At 36.9% G+C, this 25,242-nt stretch overlaps 3 protein-coding genes across 3 annotated transcripts; 2 read left to right on the top strand and 1 right to left on the bottom strand.

Annotated features, from left to right (window-relative positions):
- Positions 1-2,919: 2,919 nt before the first annotated feature.
- On the bottom strand, positions 2,920-4,368 carry LOC131022936 (uncharacterized). The gene is made up of 2 exons (XM_057952477.1): positions 4,030-4,368; positions 2,920-3,861 (listed from the first exon to the last, which is right to left on the bottom strand). The coding sequence occupies exons 1-2, from the start codon at positions 4,366-4,368 to the stop codon at positions 2,920-2,922; spliced, it is 1,281 nt and encodes a 426-aa protein (XP_057808460.1).
- Positions 4,369-11,842: 7,474 nt separating this feature from the next.
- LOC131022935 (probable pectinesterase/pectinesterase inhibitor 40) lies at positions 11,843-12,259 on the top strand. Its single transcript, XM_057952475.1, has one exon. The coding sequence runs from the start codon at positions 11,843-11,845 to the stop codon at positions 12,257-12,259; it is 417 nt and encodes a 138-aa protein (XP_057808458.1).
- Positions 12,260-16,191: 3,932 nt separating this feature from the next.
- Positions 16,192-20,353, top strand: LOC131022568 (probable anion transporter 3, chloroplastic). Its single transcript, XM_057952078.1, has 8 exons — positions 16,192-17,057; positions 18,497-18,723; positions 18,795-19,143; positions 19,277-19,321; positions 19,399-19,545; positions 19,631-19,768; positions 19,860-19,893; positions 19,968-20,353. The coding sequence occupies exons 1-8, from the start codon at positions 16,623-16,625 to the stop codon at positions 20,135-20,137; spliced, it is 1,545 nt and encodes a 514-aa protein (XP_057808061.1). The 5' UTR covers positions 16,192-16,622; the 3' UTR covers positions 20,138-20,353.
- The last annotated feature ends 4,889 nt before the right edge of the window (positions 20,354-25,242 follow it).

The raw sequence follows: 25,242 nt of genomic DNA, 5'->3' as shown, positions 1-25,242 counted from the left end.
GTAGCATTTGTTAGACAATTATGTTGGTAATTTGCGAAATTTGGAATCTGGAAATTATTGAACAACCGTGTACAACCGTGTACGGTTCTTCAGTACACGGTTGTACACGGTTAGACAATTATGTTACACGGTTAGGATTAATTGATGTAATATGCCTTAATTGTGTATTTTTAACGTATAAATGTATTTTTCGTACACGATTTAACCGTGTATAACCGTACACGATTTGTTCATCCATACACAGTTGTACACGGTTTCACTAGAATGGTACACGATTGATTTTAAATCATGTAATATGCCCTAATTGTGTATTTTAGACGTATAGAGGTATTTTTTGTACACGATTTAACCGTGTACAACCGTACACGGTTTGTTCATCCGTACACGGTTATACACGGTTGTACACGGTTGGTCTAGAATCGTACACGGTTGATATTTTTTTATACTAATCATCATTTTGAATTATTTTCAGCCTCCGAGGCATGTTTGGTTACGTCCGTACATGCAAGGTTATAACGGACGAATCAATCACTACATCAGGGACAAGACATTAAAGGAAGTGGAGACCTGTCTTATCCATTACCGGTGTTTTGAAGAATTTAAAAGAGGTCCGTTTGGGCATTTACTTAAGTTGAAGAGGCAGGATAGTGCGAATTCCGCACTGCACCATCTTCTTGCACGGGAGTTGTATGACCAAGCATTCGGTCCGTGGGAGAAGTGGTTCCACGTTGGTGGACACGACATTCGATTCGGCGCTTTGGAGTATTGTCTGGTGACGGGGTTGTGCTTCGGGCCATCCCCGCAGCGTTTTGATCCTAATGTGGATCACCGTGTTGGGAAGCAAAGCCTATGGCACCGAGTTTTGAAAGGCAAGAAGGTGGAAGTGAAGGATCTGCGCAAGCGGTTCGTTAACCGCAGTCTGGGCAATAGTGCCCAGGATTATTTGAGGGTGGGCAATATTCTCGTGGCGTATGATCTCATCTTATGTCGGGATTATAAACACGTGCACGATTGGGTGTGGGCACTGGTAGAGGACGATCAGGCATGGATCGACTTTCCGTGGGGCTCTTACTCATTCCAGATTTTGTGACATGGGATGAGTGTGTTGAAGAAGCAACCCTCGGAGATTACCGGTACTAGGAGGACGTACCACTTCTATGGGCCCATATGGGCATTACACAGATTTGGTCGTACGAGGCCATTCCGAGGTTGGGCCGCGCGTGTGGGGCTCGTGACACGAGCTTCCAGATGCCACAATTGGTCAACTGGACGACTTGGAAGTCGGCTTTTGACTTCGCCCACTTTTTTGATGCTAATGAGGTAATTATTGTTATTTTTTTACAGTTTCAATCCTTTTATTATGTTATGATTAACGAATAATGAAAAATGATCGATTCATCTTTGTGCAGGACGAGTGTCACCGGACACTCGAACCGGTCGAGGAGGAGAATGATTCATGGTATTTGCAGACTCTGAGGCTTTCCGACCTTTTTTCTGTACGATACCATCCTGGAGGAAAATATGCCGGCTTGACAGAGCCACTTGTACCGGAACCGCCTCCTCCTGTTAGGCCTCCTCCTGTGCAGAGGAGTAGGTCACGAGCAGAGCCTGTTCCTGTTAGGCCGCCTCCTGTGCCGAGGAGTAGCTCACGAGCAGAGAAGGCTCGTGGGAAGCAGCATGTCCATGTTGAGCGGCATAGGTAGATGTATGCTGATCCTACTGGTAGCCCGTCGAAGCGGCCCAGGCCGTAGGAGTTCGATAATTCAGGGCCTCGAGCAGATCCAGATGCTGATTATTGGAGGCGACGTGACGAGGACTTGATTGCCCGTGTCACTAAGAGCGTGACACGGGAGCAGATTCGGAACGTGATCCCTGAGGTGCGGCGGGCGATTGTAGACGACGACTCCGAGGATGGACTGGTTGCCAAAATTACACGGAAGGTCGTGGCCGCTGTGAAGGATATCTTCGGTGGGCGATCTTCTTCGAGGAAGCATAGATCATCATCCAGCCATGCCAGTCGTCATAGACACGAGAGTGAGGAGTTCGACCAGCCGAGACCCAGTCACAGACGGTCTACATCTCACATTCCTAGTCCTGGGCGATCATTTCATGGGGATCCGCCTCATGTGAGCCATAGGCACTCAGTTGGAGACCTGGATCGGCAGCATCAGAGTCATAGTCGATCACAGCATGGAGAGGATCCGCCTCGTGGCAGTCAGAGACGATCAGAGCATGGAGAGGATCCACCCCATGCGAGTCAGCGGCGATCTGCCTCACGTCACAGTGAGAGGGAGGCATCTATGAGGCGATCAGCCTCACATCGTCAGCCGAGTCCAAAAATGCCTATCCATGGAGATGACGATGTCCAGTTCAGCTGGACTACTGACGAGGAAGAGACCCAGGATGTAGGGCGGCCACGACGCCCGATTAAGCCGTCTGCTCTTCTACAGAGTCCGTATGTGACTGATGGCCCACTTGACACTCCTGCAGCAAAGAAGGCTGCTTTCCGCCAATTTAGACAGATGGGAGACGATGCATGTGTTCCTGTAGTGGAGACTGGATATATGATGACCCAGGCCTTGTTTGGGCGTATTTTGGATCGTCGTGCTGAGTTCGATGCTGAGGTATAATATATTCGTCATATTGTATTGTTTAATATGCGTTGTGTTACTAACGAAGTCATGTTATTTTGGATGCAGATTATAGACCTCTGGATTTTGAAGCTAAATCGAAGGATCATGGTCAACCAGGAATATATAGTGCATCGGGGTCGGACTCAACTCCAGCCGGGTATTAGTCGAGTTAGAACTCCAGTGGCTGCAACCGTTTTATATGTAAGTTTAATGTGACTTTGATTTATTTTGAGGCTTCCAATATATTGCTACACTCATCATCTCAATTATTCTTGTTCAGGATACCCTATACAGAGAGTATGGTATGCTGCATCCAGAGGATCCCCAGGGGAAATATTGCTTCGTTCCCATCCTTTGTACCAAGCCCAACTGCGAGAGAAAATATTGCTTCGTTCCCATCCTTTGTAACAGCGACGAACAAAATACCGCCGTTCCTTCCCTTCAAATGGGTCCCGTCTACGACGATGACCGGCCTCAAGTAACCCTTCTCAAAGGCAGCCACGCTCTGTCCAAGTGCAACAAACATATGATGGAACTTGCCATCATCCTTCATCTCAAGGTCATATAATGTGCCGGGATTACTCATTCTCAGCATATACAAATACGATGGGAGCATCTGATACGAGTTCCCAAAATCACCATACGTCATCTCAATCGTGATGTTTCTTGCACGGAGAGCGAAGCTGTAATTGATCTCAATACCGAATAAGCGCTGCATCTCTGACATCATCTCCTTCGGCTTCAAAACGACCCCCTCGCCTACCAATTTCCGTGTAAAATATATTCCAACAACCCTCGCTGGAATCTGTCTCGGGGCAGTTCGATTCAAATCCGTGTGGCAGGTATGATCCATCACCACCTTGATCACTCTCCAGATCGATGCACACTGAACGGCTCGCAGCATGAACGGACAATCGTTGCCATGCTTGCAAACAAACCACAAACGGGTCGTACTGGAACGCTCCACGGCGTACTCCACGTGATTCTCCATATGGTACAGGCCAACAGCGATCGCCAAATCATCCTTCGACCGGAATAGAGCCCCCACTGATAATATCCCGCTCTCCAATACGTTTGAATCCTCCCAACCTAATGCCGGCGCATCATCAAAATCGAGGACTGGAATCCCCCAGTCACGTGCCTCAAGCTGCTGAACTCCAACACGAGGCTCGACATCGGGCTGATCATCCGATGTGAAATTCTGAGGCCCTGTCTGTCTCCACGCTTCCTGTTCAGTCGACACTGAATCCAATATCTCTCTGCGTCATATCGCCTCTTCTTCCTCATCCGAAGACTCGGACTCGTCTTCCTCCTCCTGCGACGATGAATCGTCCCTACTTCTTCCAAGGTCCGTCTCGATAGGAAACACAGTAGAACGTTGTCCCTCATAATATACCCGCTCCTGATTCTGAGGAACCGGAGCCGGAGCCGCAGATTGTTTGCCCTTCTCGATCACGTAAACAACAGGATATTTCTTCTGCTCGGAAATCAGCCGGTTCAAATCTGAATCGGCCTTCAAAGCCACTTTTATTTTTCGCCCTTCGTCCGTGGTCGATATGTAGAAAAGCATATAAGCGGATCGTCCATCCTCGTTTAATTGATCGTGCAACTCTTGCATCAACTTCGCATGACAAAGCTCTTCCTCAGACACGTACACGACAAACTCATCGCCGCCTTCATACTCGGTTAATTTCCACTGACCACTGTGCCGTATAACGATTGCTTGAAACGACATCTGCTTCAAAACGACAAAAATACAACATTTAAATACACAAACAGGAAACCGTGTACCCCAATACACGAACTGAATATACAATCATGCTAAAAATAATATCAAAATCACATTAAACCCAACCGTGTACAGCAAAATCGACCTCCGTGTACAACCGTGTACACAACCGTGTACGGGAAACCCTAATCATGTACGGCAGAACACTAAGGGTTAAAAAATAAGGTAATTTACGTACAGAGTGTTTTTTGAGGCCGTTTTTTAGTGAAAAACATGTAATAAGTCATATATATACTATAATTATCGAAATAAACAACAAAAAATCACTAAAAATCAAACCGTGTACAACCGTGTACTCAAGAACACTAACCGTGTACAGTCGAAATTTAAAAAAAAAAACATATTTCACATACCTTATGTAATATAAGCCGTTAGATGAATTTTTTTTTGAATTTATGAGCAATCGTGTACTAGCCGTGTATGTGTATTGAGATGATTTTCTTCTTTTTTCTTGTTCAAATGTCTGATGAATGAACATTTGGTTGGTATCCTTCATTAACTACCCACCAGCAACCGTGTACGGAGCATTTAATTTCATGAATTTAAGGTTGTTTCCTTAACAAGTCGTGTATGACTTTGAGTTGGTGTAAATGCACCCAACAACCATAAGATCACATAAAATCACGCCATAAACGTGAATAGAGAGAGAGAATCAGATTTTGGTTATTTTTAAATCAGATTTTAACGTGATTTTGGTTATTTTTAAATCAGAGAGAGAGAATCAGATTTTGATCACATAAAATCACGCCATAACGCCATAAGATATGGTTTTAATAGTTGGTATTAATTTTAACGTGAATAGAGAGAGATAATCAGATTTTGGTTTTATTTGATTATTTTTAAATAAAAAATAAGTAATATGTCACTATCATTCACTTTATTGACTTGTACTTATGTACTTTAGGTCAAATGTGCTACAAAACTTATTCTTTTATGAGCCTTGATACTTAACTTATTTATTTTATCAAAAATGCTACTACTATGTATTGTCACTAAAATATATTCGAATAGAAAAGTAAATATTTTAAAAAATTAATTTGTTTAAATCTTTTGGTTCAAATTTAGAAAGGGTTAAAGTATTACTCCCTCCATCGTCCACTATGTCGTTTTCAGATTGTGAACGACACGAGTTTTAAAAAAATGATGGATAATAATAGTTGATAGTAGTGAGTATTGGTGTTAGTGGAGTTTGGGTCCCACTATAAATGTATGGAGAGAAATAAAGTGTTATATGAACCTTACTGCTATAAATGGAAGTGTAAATGATATTGTGGAGAGATCAAAATGACAAAAATGGAAACGATATCGTGGACAGAAGGAGTGTTATTTTATTCACATGTAGTTTTTTGGGCAATTAATGACGCCAAAATTCACGAACTTTTACGAGATTCTCATTTTTCCCACGACTTTTAAATTTAGATAAAAATACACAATCTTTCAATTGGTTCTGATTTTTCCCACGATCCTTAATTTCACTCAATTTAAAGCTTAGGTGGCACTCGAAATTGCCAACATGGCAATGCCATCCGGTGAAGCAAACGATGTCGTTTTCAACAACGATTAAACGCTGTCGTTTTGTGATAAAATGCTAGAAATTGGCTGCAGCTTTAAAATTAGTGTTCTTCTTGCGATTGCTAGGGTTCTTGGACTAAGATTGCTCAGGTTCTTGGGTTGAGATTGGTAGGTTGCGCTGAGACTGCTAGGTCGCACGGAGATTTCCATTGCTAGGTTGCGCTGAGATTTCCAGGTTGCGATTCTGATTTGTTATGGGTAGTTCCTCACGCTCATCTCCTGACATGCAGAAACAAATGAAAGTGATGAGAGAAAGAACTGTTAGCGCGTCATTGAGAAGAAGAGAATTGTTGGAATATAAAATGAGGGCTAATTTAAAATTATAGACAATACGATAACGTTTATTATATAACAACAATATTTTAAATTAAATTGTAAGCGACGTTGTATCCTCGTCAGCATTAGTAAGCCACGTCAGTTTTAATTTTTGCCGGAGAAGTTCATCGTGTGAAAAATCAGAATCAATTGAAAGGTTATGTATTTTTATCTAAAATTTAAAAGTTGTGGGAAAAATGAGAATCTGGTAAAAGTTCGTGAATTTTGGCGCTATTTTCCCTAGCCTTTTCCGTAATCTTTTAATTTTTTGTCATTTTTTTGGAACTTTTATACTTAAAGAAATAATAAAAATAAAAAATATATAAAAAAAATTACAATGTGAAAAAATAATAAAATTAACTAAATTCTTTTTTATTTTGAACTAAGATTTTTAAATAAATCGATTCTTTAATGTATTTAACTATTTTTTGCTCGGATATATTTTGTCCAAATAGCATTATTGAATAGAATTTCGTCTACAAAAAACAATAGTAGACAATACGAATTTATTAAAAATAGTTGAATATATTATGAGTGGAGAAAATATTTCACTTAAAAAGTAGTGTTAATAATAATAATAATTAATTTCATTGTTAGTGAAGAAAATAATCTAATAGTAAAAAAAAATCAAAAATAAAAATTAATTAATTTATATGAATGTTTCAAAATGATAAAAATGAATTATTGTATATGAATTGAGTATTAGTGAACTGTGTCCTTAAAACGTAGTACTCCTAAATTTAGTATATTCATATCACTTTCCTTAACATATCCACCCCTATTGTCGGGATTGCTGATGACAGATCCTGGATGCACTCGGCTTTCGGGAATATCACAGCGGCCTCGGCCTTTGCTCATAAGTCATATCCGGCCACGGTTTCCTAAGGTTGATTGGGGCTTCTGGATTTGGGCCCCTTTTATTCCCACTCGGCGGTCTCTCTTAGTTTGGCGCACTATTGTTGGCAAGCTCCCCACCTTCAATGCTTTCCGCTTCCATGGCACTCATGGGCCTAGCCGCTGCCCCTTCTGCTTGGAGTCGGAAGAGTCGATGGATCATGTTCTTTTGAACTGCTATTTCTCAGTCTCTATTTGGGCTGAAGTGTTTAGGTGGTTCTCTATTGATCATCCTTTGCCTCTCGACGTTGGCAGCTTGATTCTCTTCGCCATTCATCAGAAGAATAGCAAGCAAGTTGGTAATCTGTGGAAAGTTGGGGTTGGCTCTCTTCTCTGGAGTCTCTGGTCTCACCGCAACAACATCATTCATAAGGATTTGGCTCCCTCGCGTTACTCTATTCTAAGGCTGGCCATTTTCGACACGACACGAAAACACGACACGAAACCGCACAAAATTAATGAGTTAGTAACACGCACGATAAGGTTCGGGTCCTTATCGGGTTGACCTGATAAGGACCTGATAATTTCGGATCGGGTTCGGGTCGGATTCAGGTAACCCGATAGTGATATTATTATTTTTATTAAATATTTATTTTAATTTTTAAATTTTCGATTTCTTAGTTTAGGCCTTATGGTTTAATTTTAGTTTGGCATATGTTGAATTGTTGATTTATTGGATATGTTGATTGTTGAGCATATGTGATGAATTTTGTATTTTTTTATATTATTATTCATGTGAATGAATCAAATCAAATTCGCATTGTTATGAGATCATAATCAGATCGTGTCGCTATCGTGTTGTGTCAACCCGATTCAAATCAGGTTGTTATCAGGTCGTAATCAGATCATGTCGCTATCGGGTCGTGTCAACCCGATTCAAATCGGGTTGTTATCGGGTTCGTGTCGGGTTCGGGTTTAGGTGTATCAGGTTGGGTTCGGGTTGGGTTCGAGCATTCCCTTATCAGGTCGGGTTCGGGTTTGGCCTTATCAGGTCGGGTTGATATCAGGTCGACCCGATAGCGATTCGATCCGCACGATTTGCCAGCCCTACTCTATTCTCAAGCAGATCCGTGTCTTTCTTCATGAAGCTGCCAACAATTTCGATCTTGGTTCTATGGCGAACTCGGTTTCAGATCTCCTCATTCTTAATAAGTTGTCCATCGCTGGACAGCCTAAGAAACCTATCTCCTATATTTACGTGGCTTGGCACCTACCTCCGCCGTCTTGGATTAAGATCAATACTGATGGCTCGGTTAGGGACGGGAGGATTCATGCGGGGGCGTCTTTCGGAATGCTTCTATTAATGATGTTCTTGGTTGTTATCATTTCTCGGGTGGTCAGGGTGTGGCGTTTGAGGCTGAGCTACTAGCGATCATCATTGCTATTGAATCAGCGCACCGCACCAATTGGGAGAGGGTTTGGTTCGAATTGGACTCCTCTTACGTGGTACATCTTCTTCAATCGCATTCTGAGACGGTTCCTTGGAGATTCAAGCCTCGATGGCAGCAAGCTATTTCCAAACTCAGCACTTTCACGTGGCGCATTTCTCATATTTTTCGCGAGGGAAACAAGTCGGCAGATTTTTTGGCTTCCCATACTAGGGAAGAAGGTTTTTGGCCTTACGCCATTGCTGGGTTACATGAATTTGTTACGGAGGATGTCACCATTTCTTTTTTTACTCGCTTTGCTTGAGTTCTTGGCTCTTTTTCTTTTGTCTTTGCTCGGTCGTGAGCCGGGTGGCCTAGGCGTGATGGTTTGTATGGAATCTTTAAGACCTCCCAACTCAGCTCTGTCGGGCCTTTCTTTCTCGGTTCTTAGACGAGTACTCTTTTTCCTCATTAAGGTTTTCCCTCACGAGTTTTTTTAATGAGATTTTAACGAGGCTCGGCCCTTAATCTGTGCTTTCAAGGGTTTTAGATTTTCCGTTTTTTTTCTTTCTTTTAATAAAATTATATTTCAGCATATCACTTTCCTTAATTATGAATTTAAGGAATCAATGAAGGTCAAACTTATCAAGCTATATCCACGCCGCTTTACTTAATAAATCGATAATCGGCGCATAGCTTACACTAATTACTAGTAGTCTAGTACACGATTAGCATTATATAATGTGATGACTGATGATTAACCACCCAAATTGCACAATTAAATACGGATGAATATCATATTACTCTCAATTATGCCCGCTTTATAAGAACGGGCGTCTAATCCGTCGAAATTCGACGGAAATTATTTTATGTCATAATTTATAATTATTTTATGTTATTTTTATTACTATAGCATATGAAATAGTTTATATATAAATTATTTCTTTAATTAATTTGATATGATCAAATTTAATTAGTAGTACAATATTTAAAATAATATTGATCTTAATCACTTTCGCCAATTAAATGTAGGTTGTGATAATAGAAATACATTTTTATATAAATATTCATTTGATGAAGTTCATAAAAAATTGATGTGGGATTGAATATTTTAAAAGAAAAAAATATGTAAATTTGAAGTATGATATGATGTACGATTGATGTGTCGCATCTGCTATTAATCGTATATCGATAATATTTACTCTCTCTGTCCCTCAAACATTTTTTTTTTCTATTTTGGTTCGTCCCCAAAACATTTTCCTAATCTATTTTTGGAAACAATTTCACTAATTATTATTCTTACAATTTCACTTTTTGTGGGACTAGTTCTCCACTTTCACTAACTATCACTCTTACAATTTCACTTTTTGTGGGATCCATTCTCCACTTATCAAATACATAACTAACTTTTATTAAAACTCGTGTTATCCTCTTTTAGAAAGATATTTGGGGGACGGAGGGAGTATTAAGTTTGTTCAAATTCTTTAAATTTGACGGATAAGAAATAATTTAATTAAACATATGTCATCTGAGTATCATCTCATATGGACCTAATAAGACCAAATAATCATATGAAGCTCTAAAAACCGCATATGACATTTAAATATCGAAATTTTGAAAATCATATTATTTGGAGTTTGAAATACCACATTTGAATTTTGAGCATCATCTTGTATGGAGCTTAAAGATTAAGATTATAACTTACCTGTGAGTATCATTTTGTTTAGAGTTTGTGAAACTATAATTAAGTTATGAGAATAATCTCGTTTGGAGCTTGACATGCCATCTCTGACTTTTGAGCACCCTTTCGTGTGGAACTTGAAAGATCACAACTTAGTTTTGAGCATCATCTTGTCTGAAACTTAAAATGCCATAACTGAGTTTTGAGCGTCAAAATTTTGAAAATCATATTGTTTGGAGTTTGAAATACCACATTTGAATTTTGAGCATCATCTTGTATGGAGCTTGAAGATTAAGATTATAACTTACTTGTGAGTATCATTTTATCTAGAGTTTTGAAACTATAATTAAGTTATGAGAATAATCTCGTTTGGAGCTTGACATGCCATCTCTGACTTTTGAGCACCCTCTCGTGTGGAACTTGAAAAACCACAACTTAGTTTTGAGCATCATCTTGTATGAAACTTAAAATGTCATAACTGGGTTTTGAGCATTATCTTGTCTGAAGTTTGAAAGACTATAACTGACTTGTGAGCATCATCTCGTCTAGAGTTTGAAAGATCATAACTGAGTCTTGGTAATCTTGCCTCTTACTTATGAGCATCATCTCCAAAACTTGAAAGACGAAAAATTGAGTTACGAGCATCATCTCGTCTCAAACTTTATACAACATCGTCAAATTTGAAATCATATTCAATCATATATATATATATATATATAGTTAATTATTTAAGTGAATACATCTATATATAAACGTATTATATATATACATATTAATTTGTGAGTATGATGTGATAAACTTAAACTAATATTATATAATAAAATAAAATACAAATATAAATCTTTTTTTAGATATGAAAGTTGATTAAAAATTTATCAAAAAAATAAAAAATAATGAAAATTGAGGAAAATTAAAATAGAGTGATTATACGGCGCCACGTAGGATAGGATTTATTTTGCTACTTTATACACACACACACACACACACACACACATATATATATATATATATATATATATATATAGGGGTGGGCTAGAATAAAAACACTCTTAAGTGCATAAAATATAAATGTTTCTTAATGTACGAATTTTATGTAGAACACGTATGAATTTATCCAACAGAGTTACGAATTGCGAAAAATAAATTTTTGTTACCTTTGAGATTCGAACCCAGGACCACGAATTCATCCAAAAGGGTTACGAATCAACCGTAGATCTTGATGATCTAAGGGCTGAAAATCATTTATATTTTATACACTTAAAAGTGTTTTTATTCAAGCCCTCCCCTATATATATATATATATATAGATTGGGCATAGGCATGTATTTTATTTATGGGCAAAGGTGCACATTGGCCCCTGAACTTGACACCCCTATAGCCTTTACCCCCCCCAGGATCGGTGCACTTAAACCCCTCCGTTAAATGGCCCTTAAACACCGTTTTCTTTTCATTTTTATTTTTTTTAATTTTGCGCGGGCCCCACCATAAACGGACGGCGCATTGTACCAAGATCTCTACGTCTCCACCGTCTCCGCCCTGCCGAAACTGCAGCTCGCTAGCGAAGGTGATATCGCACACTGTCAACGTCACGATGAAGGAGGTGCGCGACTCCGCCTCCAACTGCAACAGCCTCCGTCGCAAGCTGCTAAAGAAGCTCGAGCCGCTGGAGCTCCGCGTGCTCGAGGACTGCTTCGAACTCTTCGCCGACACTGTGGCCGAGCTGAACAAGGTCCTCGCCGATCTCTCCTCCGCCGCCGCGCCGAAGAGGTACTACGCCGACCTGCAGACGCTCCTCAGTGGCGCGATGACGAACCAGAACACCTGCCTTGACGGATTCACGTACAGTAAGAACAACATGCGCCGCTTCATCGAGGGCAGGCTGTGGCGGATCTTGCGCCACTTCAGCAACTCGCTCGCGATGGAGCATAAATTGAAGAAGAAAAAGGGCTTGGGAGGAGCATTTCCCCGAGTACGGCAGAATGCGTGGTGGATTTTCCGGTGTGGCTGAGCAGAACCGATCGGCGGCTGCTGCAGCGGCGGTTAATTAAACCCCTGTCTTTATGGTGGGGCTTAGGGCTGTCGATCGGTTCGGGTTCGGTTACCCGTACCCGAATTTTCGATTACCCGAAACTGAAATTGCCATATTTCACTAACCGTTCTCGAACCGTTTTAGGTATTCGGTTACCCGATTCGGTTATTTGGGTATCCGAAATATCCATTTAAACAATTAAAATTCAAATAATTTACTAGATAGAGGATTTGAACCCTAATCTCCATAAAATACATAAAGCAACTTATCCATTAAACTAAAGCTTATTCTTATACTTTAAATATATCTTAATTTTATTTTACCTAAGAATCGATTTCTTAAAATAAAATAAAAAACAAATTAATGAATTAATAATTAAAATGTATATAATATATATTAAATAATTTATTAAATAATTTTTGATTATTCGAAACGGGTTAACCGATACCCAAAATTTTTCTAAAAATAATACCCGAAACCGAACCGATAACCGAAAAATTTGATTATTGGATACCCAAACCCGAGAATTTGGGTTCGGTTAACGGATTATCCAAAACCCGATAACCAATTAGACAGCCCTAGTGCGGCTCGCCCAAAAAAAAAAATTAAAGAAAACAGAGTTTGAGGGCCGTTTAACGGAGGGGTTTAAGTGCACCCTTCTTTCGAAAGTTCAGGGAGGTCAACGCGCTTTGACCGATTCTGGGGGGTAAAGGCTATAGGGGTGTCAAATTCAGGGGCCAATGTGCACCTTTGCCCTTTATTTATTTATAACATTTAGTTGAAGAATATCTTTTCTAAAAAATGAATTTACATTTGAATTGATTGCTTTTTGTGGATTAATTTATTGGTATATTTTATTTAAGTTTTAGTCACACTTGGAACAATCTCAATTAAGTGGGTATAAGGATTCCTATTCTGGATGTCATCATTTTATTAAGTTAAATTTTTTGGGTGAAAAAAAGATGGATTGTGAGGCATGATGAGTTCTTGTTGGTCATTGAGTTTATATATATATAAAAAAGTTGGTACGAGGTTAAGATGGATTTCAGGCGTTTGAAAATAGACTAATGGACCCTCGAAGTGCTAATGTGTTTTAATTTGGCTGGAAAAATAGAAGGCCGTGAGTTATATAATGGTTCCGATAATTAAATGGATATGTAGGATTTATAATTAAATAAATATGTTGGATTTATCCAATAATTTTATACGATTATTTAATAGTACAGACTTTATCTAATAGTTTTATACGATTATTTAATAGTATAGAATTTATCTATAAATTTATATGATTATTTCATAGTTTTTAAATGTAAAAATTTATTAGAAATGTATAAATAAATAAGAATGAATGAGAATTGAGGAAAATTAGAATGAAGTGATTATACGATGCCACGTACTAATGTAGTTATATAATGGTTCTGATAATCAAATGGATATGTTGGATTTATCTAATAGTTTTATATAATTATTTAATAGTACAGACTTTATCTAATAGTTTTATACGATTATTTAATAGTATAGATTTTATCTATAAATTTATATGATTATTTAATAATTTTTAATTGTAAAAATTGATTAGAAATGTATAAATAAATAAGAATGAATGAGAATTGAGGAAAATTAGAATTGAGTGATTATACGATGCCACGTAGGATATGATTTATTTTGCTATAATGTAAAAATTGATTAGAAATGTATAAATAAATAAGAATGAATGAGAATTGGAAAAAATTAGAATGAAGTGATTATACGATGCCACGTAGGATAATATTTATTTTGCTATAATATATAGATTACCTTGAACTATTAGAAAACCTAATGTATCAAAAATGTCCCCTATCAATTTTTCGGTCCTCAAAATCATGATGTGGCTTGCCAAATGTCACTATATAATTTAAAATTATTATTTTAAATGACATTGTGTGTCATATCATTTAAAAAAATAACATCGTTTTATATCATATTAATTTATTCAAATCACGTTGAAAGTTAGTTTATTGAGCGTGGATTTAACTTATAGTTTATCGAGTGTGGACTTTATTTTTTAAAATGATATGGCAAAAGACGACGTCATTTTATGAATCTATGATATGTCATCTAAAATAATAAAATATAAATTATACAGTGAAATTGAACGAGTTACATCACGATTTTGGAGATCGGAAAATGGACACGAAATATTTTTTATACAATCCTAGTAATTTGATATTTTTAAAAATATTTTTTATAATTCAGAATATTTTTTCTAAAGGGATATTTGCAGTAAAATACACGAACTTTCAACAAATTTTGATTTTTTCCATAACTTTTAAATTTTGAAAGAAAAAAATACACCACCTTTCAAATTTTTTTCTGATTTTTCTCATGAGTATGAAATACCCCGAATAGAAGCCGATTTTAGGACTTTTGATTTAGATTTTTTGATATTTAAGCACGAGAAATTTTCAATTCATAGATATATCGACTTTATTATGCTACATTTTTATTTCTCACGCTTAGATATCAAAAAATCGAAGTCAAAATTTCTAAAATCAATTTGGAGTATATTATACACATGAGAAAAATTAGAAAAAATTAAAAGATGGTGTATTTTTTTTTTCAAATTTTAAAGGTTATGGGAAAAATCAAAATTTATTGAAAATCCGTGTATTTTACTATAAATATCTATTTTATAATATAAAATATGTATAGTTGAAAGTTTACCCATTAATTACATAAACACCACACGAGGCTGATTCATGCTCGTACAAAGCCAGACTTTTTTTAAACAGTCTTTAATTAATGGCAACCTGGCTCCTGGCACATGATAACTGAGAATTAGTTCCCAAAATTTAAGGTTGAAATTGTATTAAATTAAATAAATTTTGTACTTAGATCACAGATACAATGACGAACAATTCTGTCATAGACAGGGAGATATGTTGTGCTCTTCAATTTTAATGCTTCACATCAAATTTACACTCAAATTTTTTTAGAGATAAATAAAAGGTTTACTTGTTTGATACTGCCATATTATACACTCAATACTGAAGATATCTAGTAAAGTAAAAAAGATGACTTCCCTTCAAAAACAAAAAGGGGTAATTATGTCTAAATAAATTTCACAAAATTTTGATTTTGTATATAAAAAATTTCATTATTTTATTTTTTTCACAAGATTGTCAATTGCCCCTAAAGTAATCCTAAGGTGGACGCTCATAGTATTTACGTGGCTTGAACGATTGATATATTAAACGATGTAATTAGATGTCCACGCCATTTTAACTATTTACAACATTGATTTGCCACTCATAATTGCATAATTTATCGAAAATTAATAATCATTTTAAAATCAAAACAATTAAAAGTATGTAAATTTAAATACAAAATATTTAATCATTATGTAAAATCCAAATTAAATTAAAATTTGTGTATTTAACCACAATTACCTTGAAATATTACTCTCAACCTAATTCCAAATGGCAGAACCCTTGATAAACGTGGCTTCCCTCCCATAATTTCAATTTGTTCATTGTTCATTGCCACTTCGAAGTTCGAACACGTGTATATTAATTTATTTTTTATTAGAAAATTTGTTCGACTGCGTCGGTCTGGCCTTCTGGGCTGAAAGATAAGGAAGAAAAGTAAAGAAACAAAAAGGGTAAATCAAACGTCTAAAAAAAAAAGGGTAAATAAAAAATTAGATGGTTCTATAATTTTAGCTGAATTTCGGGGCTATATATACAAAAGAATATGAATTGTGAATGAAATCACGACGAGTTTGAATTTGACTAAGAAAATAATAAATCACATTAAAATGTTTATAAACCAAAATAATAAACCATTAAGTCGTTTGATATATCAAAACACCAGTACTTATTTCAATAAATGAATTTAATCATGTACATATTACATTGATTATTTTATACTTGGTCTTCGCTCAGTATTTGCTACAAAAAGGAAAAAACTATTTAATGCATAAAAAATGCTTATGAAAAGAAACCCCCCAAAAAATAAATAGTCGTTGAATGTCACGCCTCTACACTACAGAAAAATATGACCCCAAGATTTGTTAATTTATTTATATTTTCATTTTTTAGTTAAGGCAAAATATTAGTTGTGCGTAGTCTACTTCCAAGTTCCAAAGGTTTGGAGCTTACCAAACTCAAAATTCACCAACTCCCTTCTGTTTCCGTGCCTATTTTTTCAGCTATATATAATCACAAAAAATATTTCAAACAAATGCTTTGAGTGAAAAAGCAATTCGTCAATGTCCCATTAATTGTAAACAGTTTGTAGCCGCCAAAATCGTAGCTTTTCTTCAAGAAACCAAAGCTAGCTACCGTTTTTCTCTCCTTCTACAATGATGGCCGGCGTCGCGCCATTAAAGTCACAGGCACGGCCCGCTCTTTCGAGGCCCTCTCTCCGGCCCGCCATCCATTCGGGCCCGGTGGGCCTCGCGGCGTCTCGTTCGTTCCCGAATTCGCAAGTCAAGAAATGGCGCAGTTTGTCGTCGACGTGCGGCGGGAGATTGCAGGCGATTCCGTTGGAGTGGAAAAATGGGGCGGAGCGGAGGAGGGTCTGCGCTCCGGTGAGGTGCGCGGCGGAGGGGATAGAAAGGGGGCTGTTTATGGGGCGGGAGGAGAGCGGATTCGCGGCGGCGGAGAGGTTCAAGGTGGTGGCGCTGGTGGCGGCGGTGATGTGCCTGTGCAATGCAGATAGAGTGGTGATGTCTGTCGCCGTCGTGCCTCTCGCCGCCAAATACGGCTGGTCCACTGCTTTCTTGGGCATTGTTCAGGTACCCTTTCAATTTTCATTTTTTCATATTTTTTTAAGCTATGTTTCTGGAAAGGAAAAAAATGTGGCATGCAATTAATTCTGCCATGGATTAATCTAACTAACAAAGTAGTTGCTAGCGGAGCTCGTTGAAAGTTGGTGTATTTAAACGTAATTACCCCTTTTACTAATTAATTAAAGAATTAAGTCGTAACGGTTACATTTGGAGAGTTAGATTTTCTCTGTGGTTGTTGGCTTGTTGTGTTTCACATGGTTGTTGAGAAACGAAGGGTGGTAGTTTGTTGTGTGTTATATGAGGACCAAGTCTCACGTTGTCTGAAAACGCATACTCGCATAGATTCTGAGTCAGCACCTGATTTTAATTTATTATTTAATGTTTTCTTTTTAAAGAATTGATAAATGAAAACCAGCTGTGTTTTGCTCTATTTAATTGGGTATAAAGGTGGTAGGTGTAGGATGTGGTGATACTAAAGGATTGAATTGTTGATGCCAAAAAAGTAGGTAAGGATGGCAAGAATTGAGATCATGCATAGCTCACTTTGGAAGACTAGAACTGAATACATGTGACGTTGAATAAATTATATCCAATCATAGAAAAATACTATTCCTGTAATTTCAAAGTTATAAAATGGAGCAGCAAGGAGGGAGGTTTGGATCCCATCCATTGCTCTTCTGGAGCTCGGCTGGACGTTTGTGATCCAAACCATGAGTCGAAAATACCGGTCTCTTGCTCGTATATGGTTGAGATTTAAGTGGAACTAATGCTTTCATAATCAGCAAAGATATAAAGTTCGGTGTTTGATGGGATTTGAGTTATTGTGTTGTTCAATCTTCAAACGAAACAAATAAGGCGTATGTGTTTGTTGTGTTCTAATTCAAGAGCAAGAAACCGAGCCTTACAGTTGAGAACAAGGCTCCTTCTTGAAAATTCACGCTAACAATTTCTTGCTGTTGGAACTTTGCCATCTGATTTTGTGGTTTGTGCCAGCTGTTAATTTCTTGCTATTAGCTTAGAGATTAATGAATATATAACATATAATTTCGTTAAAAAATATATTAATGAACTCAATAAGAGATAATATTTCAAAATCAAACTTCTTTTCCACAACTCAAATATGAATGAGAGCATCAAACTTATTGTTTGATTCGTATAGTGAAATACACTTGACTAGGAGGCGTTGGACATTGACATCTTTGCCAACCTTTTGTTCGACAAGTCTTTGAGGTTGCTAACTTCCTGACGAAGAATGTTGCAAAAAAAGTTGTTTGTTTTCATGGTTTGCGAGTTTTTACCAAAATGCGTCCCAACGTGCGCTTAACCATATAAAATATAAATAGCTTAAATCTGGAGCATAAAAAATGTATATAGGATATTTCTTGTTTGCAATCAGACAAAATCAGTACTTTTTTCTGATCACATGTTGCTAATGCTTCACGCAGTCATCCTTTCTGTGGGGTTACATGTTTTCCTCGATTATTGGAGGAGCATTGGTCGACAAATACGGAGGGAAAAAGGTTATTGCATGGGGTGCAGCATTTTGGTCTCTGGCAACTCTCCTCACTCCATGGGCGGCAAACCACTCGACAAATAGCCTCTTAGCTGTCAGGGCCTTCTTTGGACTGGCCGAAGGGGTAGCTTTACCTGCAATGAATCACCTTCTATCAAGGTAACATTTCAAGATCATTATCAAATTTGTAATATGGATAGTGCTGCTCTTGACTGCGTTTTTCCTATCAGATGGTTTCCAAACCACGAACGAGCTACTGCTGTTGGATTATCCATGGGAGGATTCCAGCTCGGGAATGTAGTGGGGTTGGTCTTGGCTCCGTTGCTGATGCAATCTATAGGAATTTCTGGCCCTTTCGTCCTCTTTACTGCCCTCGGGCTCCTCTGGTTGCTTACGTGGAGTTTTATGGTCACAAACGACCCCCAAGACTGTGGATCAATCAGTAAATCTGAACTGCGGTTAATCCAAGCAGGGAAAGGCGATTCCTCTGCCATCAAGGGCAGCCCTCCACCACTAAGGCTTCTCTTATCTAAGCTACCAACATGGGCAATAATCTTTGCTAACATCACAAATAACTGGGTTCGTTTTCTTTTCCTCATTCCGTTTCTACTTCCTTTTCCTGCCCATTCGTGAAGTTAAAGCTCTCATGGTCATGAACTTATGATATTCTCTTGAGTAACATAATGAACGTCGAGTTTTCTTCTCAATGCAGGGCTACTTTGTTCTTCTATCATGGATGCCTGTTTATTTCAAAACCGTGAGTACTGTTGCTTCATCTCTTTCTACGCGATTTCTAGTGGCATCGGAGATGTAATGTTTCTGCTGAAATGTTAGGTGTTCGACGTTAACTTGAAGCAAGCAGCTTGGTTCAGTGCAGTTCCCTGGGGAACAATGGCGCTCTCAGGCTACATCGCTGGGGCAGCATCGGACTACTTAATCAAATCGGGTTATTCCACCACATCAGCTAGGAAAATCATGCAGGTAAACGTTCTACAACATGAAATGAACCTCAGGCTACTCGCCGATCTTGATATTATTTCCTAACTCGCCCTTCTGCTCATGACAGTCAATCGGTTTCATTGGCCCTGGGATTGCATTGCTTTGCTTAAACTACGTCCGAACTCCTACAACTGCAGCCGTGTTCTTAACAGCGGCCCTCAGCCTGAGCTCCTTCAGTCAAGCCGGCTTTCTACTCAACATGCAAGTAAGTGTCTTTTTTCGCTTCATTGCATCATAGAGTCTACACGACAGCAAGATTCCTTCACTACTAAATTGGTTCCACTCGTTTTCATCAGGATATCGCGCCACAATGTGCAGGATTCCTCCATGGTACGTGCTCTTCATTCACACACTCGATGGTATAACTAAGATCGCGCCTAATGACGACCTTTTTTCTTCCACAGGGCTCTCGAATTCTGCAGGAACACTGGCAGCAATCATCAGCACAATTGGGACAGGAATCTTTGTGCAGTGGCTAGGTTCATTTCAGGCATTCTTAACTCTTACAGCATGTCTTTATTTTGCTACAGCCATATTCTGGAATCTCTATGCTACTGGGGAAAGAGTCTTCTAGATTAGGACAAGATCTCTTCCTATGATATGAATGAGAAATTATAGTATAACACATAATAGGGTAAGTAGATGTACACATATGATATTCTTAACAAATGTATAATTGTGTGTCTCCATTTTTGTTTCTATTGGTTTGTTTTTTCAGAGTTTAAAGACTCAATGTGTTGTATAAAACCATTGCAGAAATATATATACATATAAATTGCAAGTTGTTCTATTTATCTTGGCAAAAAGGCCAATATTTAGGATCAAGAATAGACCACATTTTTAGGTTTTGATGGAGATGTTTGTCTTGTTGATTTTAACCTTTAAATTATTAATGTGGTAGGTATGGTTGATTTACTTGTAACCACCTTTTTAGTGTGGCAATAATTAGGTTTTATTTATGCGGTTATAGATTTTTCTATAAGTAGCATAATTTTCACATGATATTTTGTTGTAATTTACGGTATACGGTGTATTTTCTTTGCTAAAAAGTACTCCCTCCGTCCCATTTCAAATGTTCCAATTTTTATTTTGGATTGTCCCACTTCAAATAATCCAACTCAAATTTAAAAATAAAATTAGACGTTTAACACTACTTTTTAAGTTGTTTCACCACTATTTTATATTTTTTATCACATATCTTTTAATCTCTATACCTAAGTTTTTTGGATCATTTAATTTGAAACGGGACGGAGGAAGTAACATTCATAAACTTGCGAATTGCGATTATCTACGTCATAAAAAAAATTGATCTCACTCACCTCTTCTCTTCGTTTATTTAATCAAACAAAATTTGATTTATCTGTTGATGTGATGATTGGTGGTAGATTAGTTAGGAATTTAGACAAAAGCTGTCATCACCAAATAGCTGTATTTTCATGTTACGTTGAAGTTTAAATACATCATGTGAAGTAAATACGAATATATTTGGACAATCCCAATAACACATTCCACAAAGCGTGGTAAACAATCTAGATTTCGTTATTTTTCATATTTTCCTCTCGTTGAAATCAATGATTTGGAAACCTTGAATTTTGCGAAGAGTGTGGGGTCGAGATTATTATATGTAGAATATGAATATCATAAAGGATTCATCACTTCCACACGCCAAATAAATAAATAAATAAAACTAAGGATTCCTCTTTTATCTTTCAAATAAAAAAGATACATGAAATTACATTAAAAAAAAAGGGTTAAGTATCAAATACCCCCAACGTTGGGGCCCCTATCGCGTATAGGACCCTATAGTCAGGGTAGGCGTTGTTTACTACTTCAACGTGGCTAAACTTAAGCAAATTCCCCCTGCGTTTTAACACCGTTAAGTCACCGTTAAAAAAATTATTTTTTTAAAATTTTTAATTAAGATGGTCTCTCTCTCTCCCCCCTCCCCCCCTCCCCCTCCCCGCATCCGTGGCGAGAGAATATCGCCCCTCTGCCGTGGTCTCCACCTTCCTAGACGACGCTAACCCCGTGGAGCCCGCCGTAGCCGGTCCGGCCTCCCCGGCGGCGCCATTTCCCGCACCCACGATATTCAATTCCCCGCCAAAGTGGAGGATGATGGCACCGCTGTCTGGAAAGACTGCTTATGACAACCAACACAACCTCCACCTCCGCCTCTACAAGCCCCGCTCCACCCTCGTCGCTGCCCTCCCCGTTCTCTACTTCTTCCATGGGGGTGGTTGCCCCACCACCACACTTGCTGCCTCTGCCTTGCCTCTGCCCTGCAGGTCATGGTGGTGGCGCTTGACTACCGGCTAGCGCCGGAGCACAGGCTCCCCGCCGCTGTAGAGGATGTGCTCAGCTCTCTCAAGTGGCTGCAGCAGCAGGCTCTGCTGGCTGACGGCGGCGGTGATGAGTGGCTGCGGGAGGGAATTGATTTCGGGAGAGTGTTCGTGGTGGGTGATTCCTCCGGCGGGAACTTGGCCCACCGGGGAGGCCGGACCGGCTACGGCGGGCTCCACGGGGTTAGCGTCGTCTAGGAAGGTGGAGACCACGACGGAGGGGCAATGTTCTCTCGCCGGGAAATGATGCTCGATGGGGGAGGGGGGGAGGGAGAGAGAGAGAGAGACCATCTTAATTAAAAATTTAAAAAAATAGTTTTTTTAACGGTGACTTACCGGTGTTAAAACGCAGGGGGGGATTTGCTTAGGTTTAGCCACGTTGAGGTAGTAAACAGTGCCTACCCTGACTATAGGGTTCTATACGCGATAGGGGCCCCAACGTTGGGGGGGTATTTGGTACTTAACCAAAAAAAAAAAAAATCCACTTATTACTCCCACCGTTACACTTATCTTGACACACTTTTCTTTTTAATTTGTCTCATTTATAATAACACTTTCCAAATAAAATGTGTGATCTCTATTTTTTCCACACACATAAAATAAGTGAGCCTGACCCACTTTACACTCTTAACCTTATACTCCATCCGTCCCAAACCAAATGGCCCTAAATTTATCGGCACAGAGATTAAGAAATACTCCATGTATAAAGTAGATAAAATGGGTATAAAGTAGATAAAGTGGGTTAGTGAAAATTGTTTAAATATTAAGTATAAAGAGAGAGTGTATTGACAAAAAAAGAAAAAAGTCATTTGGAGTGGGACAACCCAAAATAGAAATAGGGTCATTTAGAGTGGGACAAAGAGAGTATTATTCTTAATTATATGTCTAAAGCAAATGTGCCAAGATAAGTGGGACATAGAGAATACTACTCCCTCCGTCCACCAATTAAAGCCCTACTTGCCCTTAAATTTTTGTCCACCAATTAAAGCCCTATTGTGCTTTTTGTACCCTTTTACCCTCTCTCTTTACTTTAAATTACTACCCTTTGTCTAAAAAATTTATTTTCCAGTTTTCAGTTTATTTATTTATTTATTTTCTGAAAATTTTAAATCCAGTTTATTTATTTTCTGAATTTTTAGTTTATTTATTTTCGAATTTTCAGTTTATTTATTTTTCAATTTTCAGTTTATTTATTTATTTATTTTCTGAAAATTTTAATTCCAGTTTATTTATTCATTTATTTATTTTCAGTTTATTTATTTTCTGAATTTTCAGTTTATTTATTTTCAAATTTTCAGTTTATTTATTTTTCAATTTTCAGTTTATTTATTTATTTATTTATCTTCTGAATATTTTAATTCCAGTTTATTTATTCATTTATTTATTTCCAGTTTATTTATTTTTTATTTATTTTCAAATTTTCAGTTTATTTATTTATTTATTTCCAGTTTATTTATTTTCAAATTTTAAGTTTAATTATTTATTTATTTCAAGCTTATTTAATTTCTGAATTTTCAGTTTATTTACTTATTTTCGAATTTTCAGTTTATTTATTTATTTAATTCCATTTTATTTATTTTATGAATTTTCAGTTTATTTATTTATTTATTTCCAGTTTATTTATTTTCTAAATTTTCTGTTTATTTATTCATTTATTTTCGAATTTTCAGTTTATTTATTTATTTATTTCCAGTTTATTTATTTTCTAAAAATAATAATTTTCCAGATTTTAATTAATTTATTTATTTATTTTCGAATTTTCAGTTTATTTATTTATTTAATTCCAGTTTATTTATTTTCTAAAAAAAATAATTTTCCAGATTTTAATTAATTTATTTATTTATTTTCGAATTTTCAGTTTATTTATTTATTTAATTCCGGTTTATTTATTTTTTGAATTTCAGTTTATTTATTTATTTATTTTCAAATTTACAGTTTATTTATTTATTTATTTTCAAATTTTCAGTTTATTTATTTATTTATTTATTTCCAGTTTATTTATTTTCTGAATTTTCAGTTTGTTTATTCATTTATTTTCAAATTTTCAGTTTATTTATTTATTTATTTCCAGTTTATTTATTTTCTAAAAATAATAATTTTCCAGATTTTAATTTATTTATTTATTTTCAAATTTTCAGTTTATTTATTTATTTATTTCCAGTTTATTTATTTTCTGAATTTTCAGTTTATTTATTTATTTGTTAAATAAGTCAAAGCATTAAAATAATGTCAAATAGCTAATGAAACATTAGTAAAAGTAATCAAAATATATTAACACTACCCTTTTAGTCTTTTACACCACTTTTACACCACCTTTTTCAGCTTTCTTAGTTTCCGCACCGACACTCAAATGGGGCTTTAATTGGTGGACGGAGGGAGTAATTTACTACCTTTACTTTTCTCCAACTTCATTTCTTCTCCAAAATTACTACTCCCTCCGTCCCCAAAATAAGTTCATCTTTGGGGACGACACGAGTTTTAAAGAAAAGTGGTAAAGTGTTTTGATAGTGGAGAAAAATATATTATAATTAGTATTGGGAGTTGTGAAAAAGGTGAAAAAGTGTTATAATTAGTATTGAGAGTGGTGAAAAAGTGAAAAATGAGAATAAATAAAATATTATTAGTGGTGGGGTAGTTGTCCAAAAATGGAAAGAAAGAAAGAGAAACTTATTTGGAGACGTCCCAAAAAGGAAAAATAGGAACTTTTTTCAGTGACGGAGGGAGTATGAATTATGAATTTATGATTTCTTATTTGTAGAATGATATGTATTCACAATAGCATGTAGCTACCTAAAATTATCTAATACTCCTTTTCTTCACAAAGAATGTGTGGTGAAGTGGAGGACATGAGTTTTAATAAAAAATCTAAAATTATCTAATACTCCCTTCATCCACAAAAATTATGTGATGGAATGAAGGACACGAATTTTAATAAAAATGTTGGAAGATGTGATTTTAGTGTTAAAGAGTAGTATTAGGTTCACCAAATTATAAAAGTAGAGGGTGAATATTTTATAAATATTGAGTGTGAATAGGGTTTAAAGTATAAAAGAATTTTTTTTAAAAAAAATACACAATCTTTATAGACGTACGAAAATAATAATAAACACACGATCTTTATGGACGAGGGAGTATTTTTTTTATATATATTTCATACACCGTATATTTCTTGGAATATAAACATTTTCTTGGTGAAATTTTCGTAGCTGACGCCAGAGAGAGAGAGAGAGAGAGGGGAAAGCAGCAAAGAGACAAAGAAGAAAAAGAGTTGAATAGTGAATAGAAGAAACAAGAGGTGTAATGACCAATCATTGATTTGCAGCAACCTCCTTCCATCACA

This window comes from Salvia miltiorrhiza, chromosome 4, assembly GCF_028751815.1.
Source record: "Salvia miltiorrhiza cultivar Shanhuang (shh) chromosome 4, IMPLAD_Smil_shh, whole genome shotgun sequence".
NCBI lineage: Eukaryota > Viridiplantae > Streptophyta > Magnoliopsida > Lamiales > Lamiaceae > Salvia > Salvia miltiorrhiza.
Note: the sequence above shows the minus strand (reverse complement) of the source record. Positions and strands in the feature narration are given on the sequence as shown.

Coding starts and splice junctions, on each gene's coding strand:
- LOC131022936 (XM_057952477.1), bottom strand. CDS start 4,368: ATGTCGTTTCAAGCAATCGTTATACGGCACAGTGGTCAGTGGAAATTA. Junction 3,862..4,029: donor TTCCTCAGAATCAGGAGCGG/GTATATTATGAG, acceptor TCGACTGAACAG/GAAGCGTGGAGACAGACAGG.
- LOC131022935 (XM_057952475.1), top strand. CDS start 11,843: ATGAAGGAGGTGCGCGACTCCGCCTCCAACTGCAACAGCCTCCGTCGC.
- LOC131022568 (XM_057952078.1), top strand. CDS start 16,623: ATGATGGCCGGCGTCGCGCCATTAAAGTCACAGGCACGGCCCGCTCTT. Junction 18,724..18,794: donor ATGAATCACCTTCTATCAAG/GTAACATTTCAA, acceptor TTTTCCTATCAG/ATGGTTTCCAAACCACGAAC. Junction 19,322..19,398: donor TGCCTGTTTATTTCAAAACC/GTGAGTACTGTT, acceptor CTGAAATGTTAG/GTGTTCGACGTTAACTTGAA.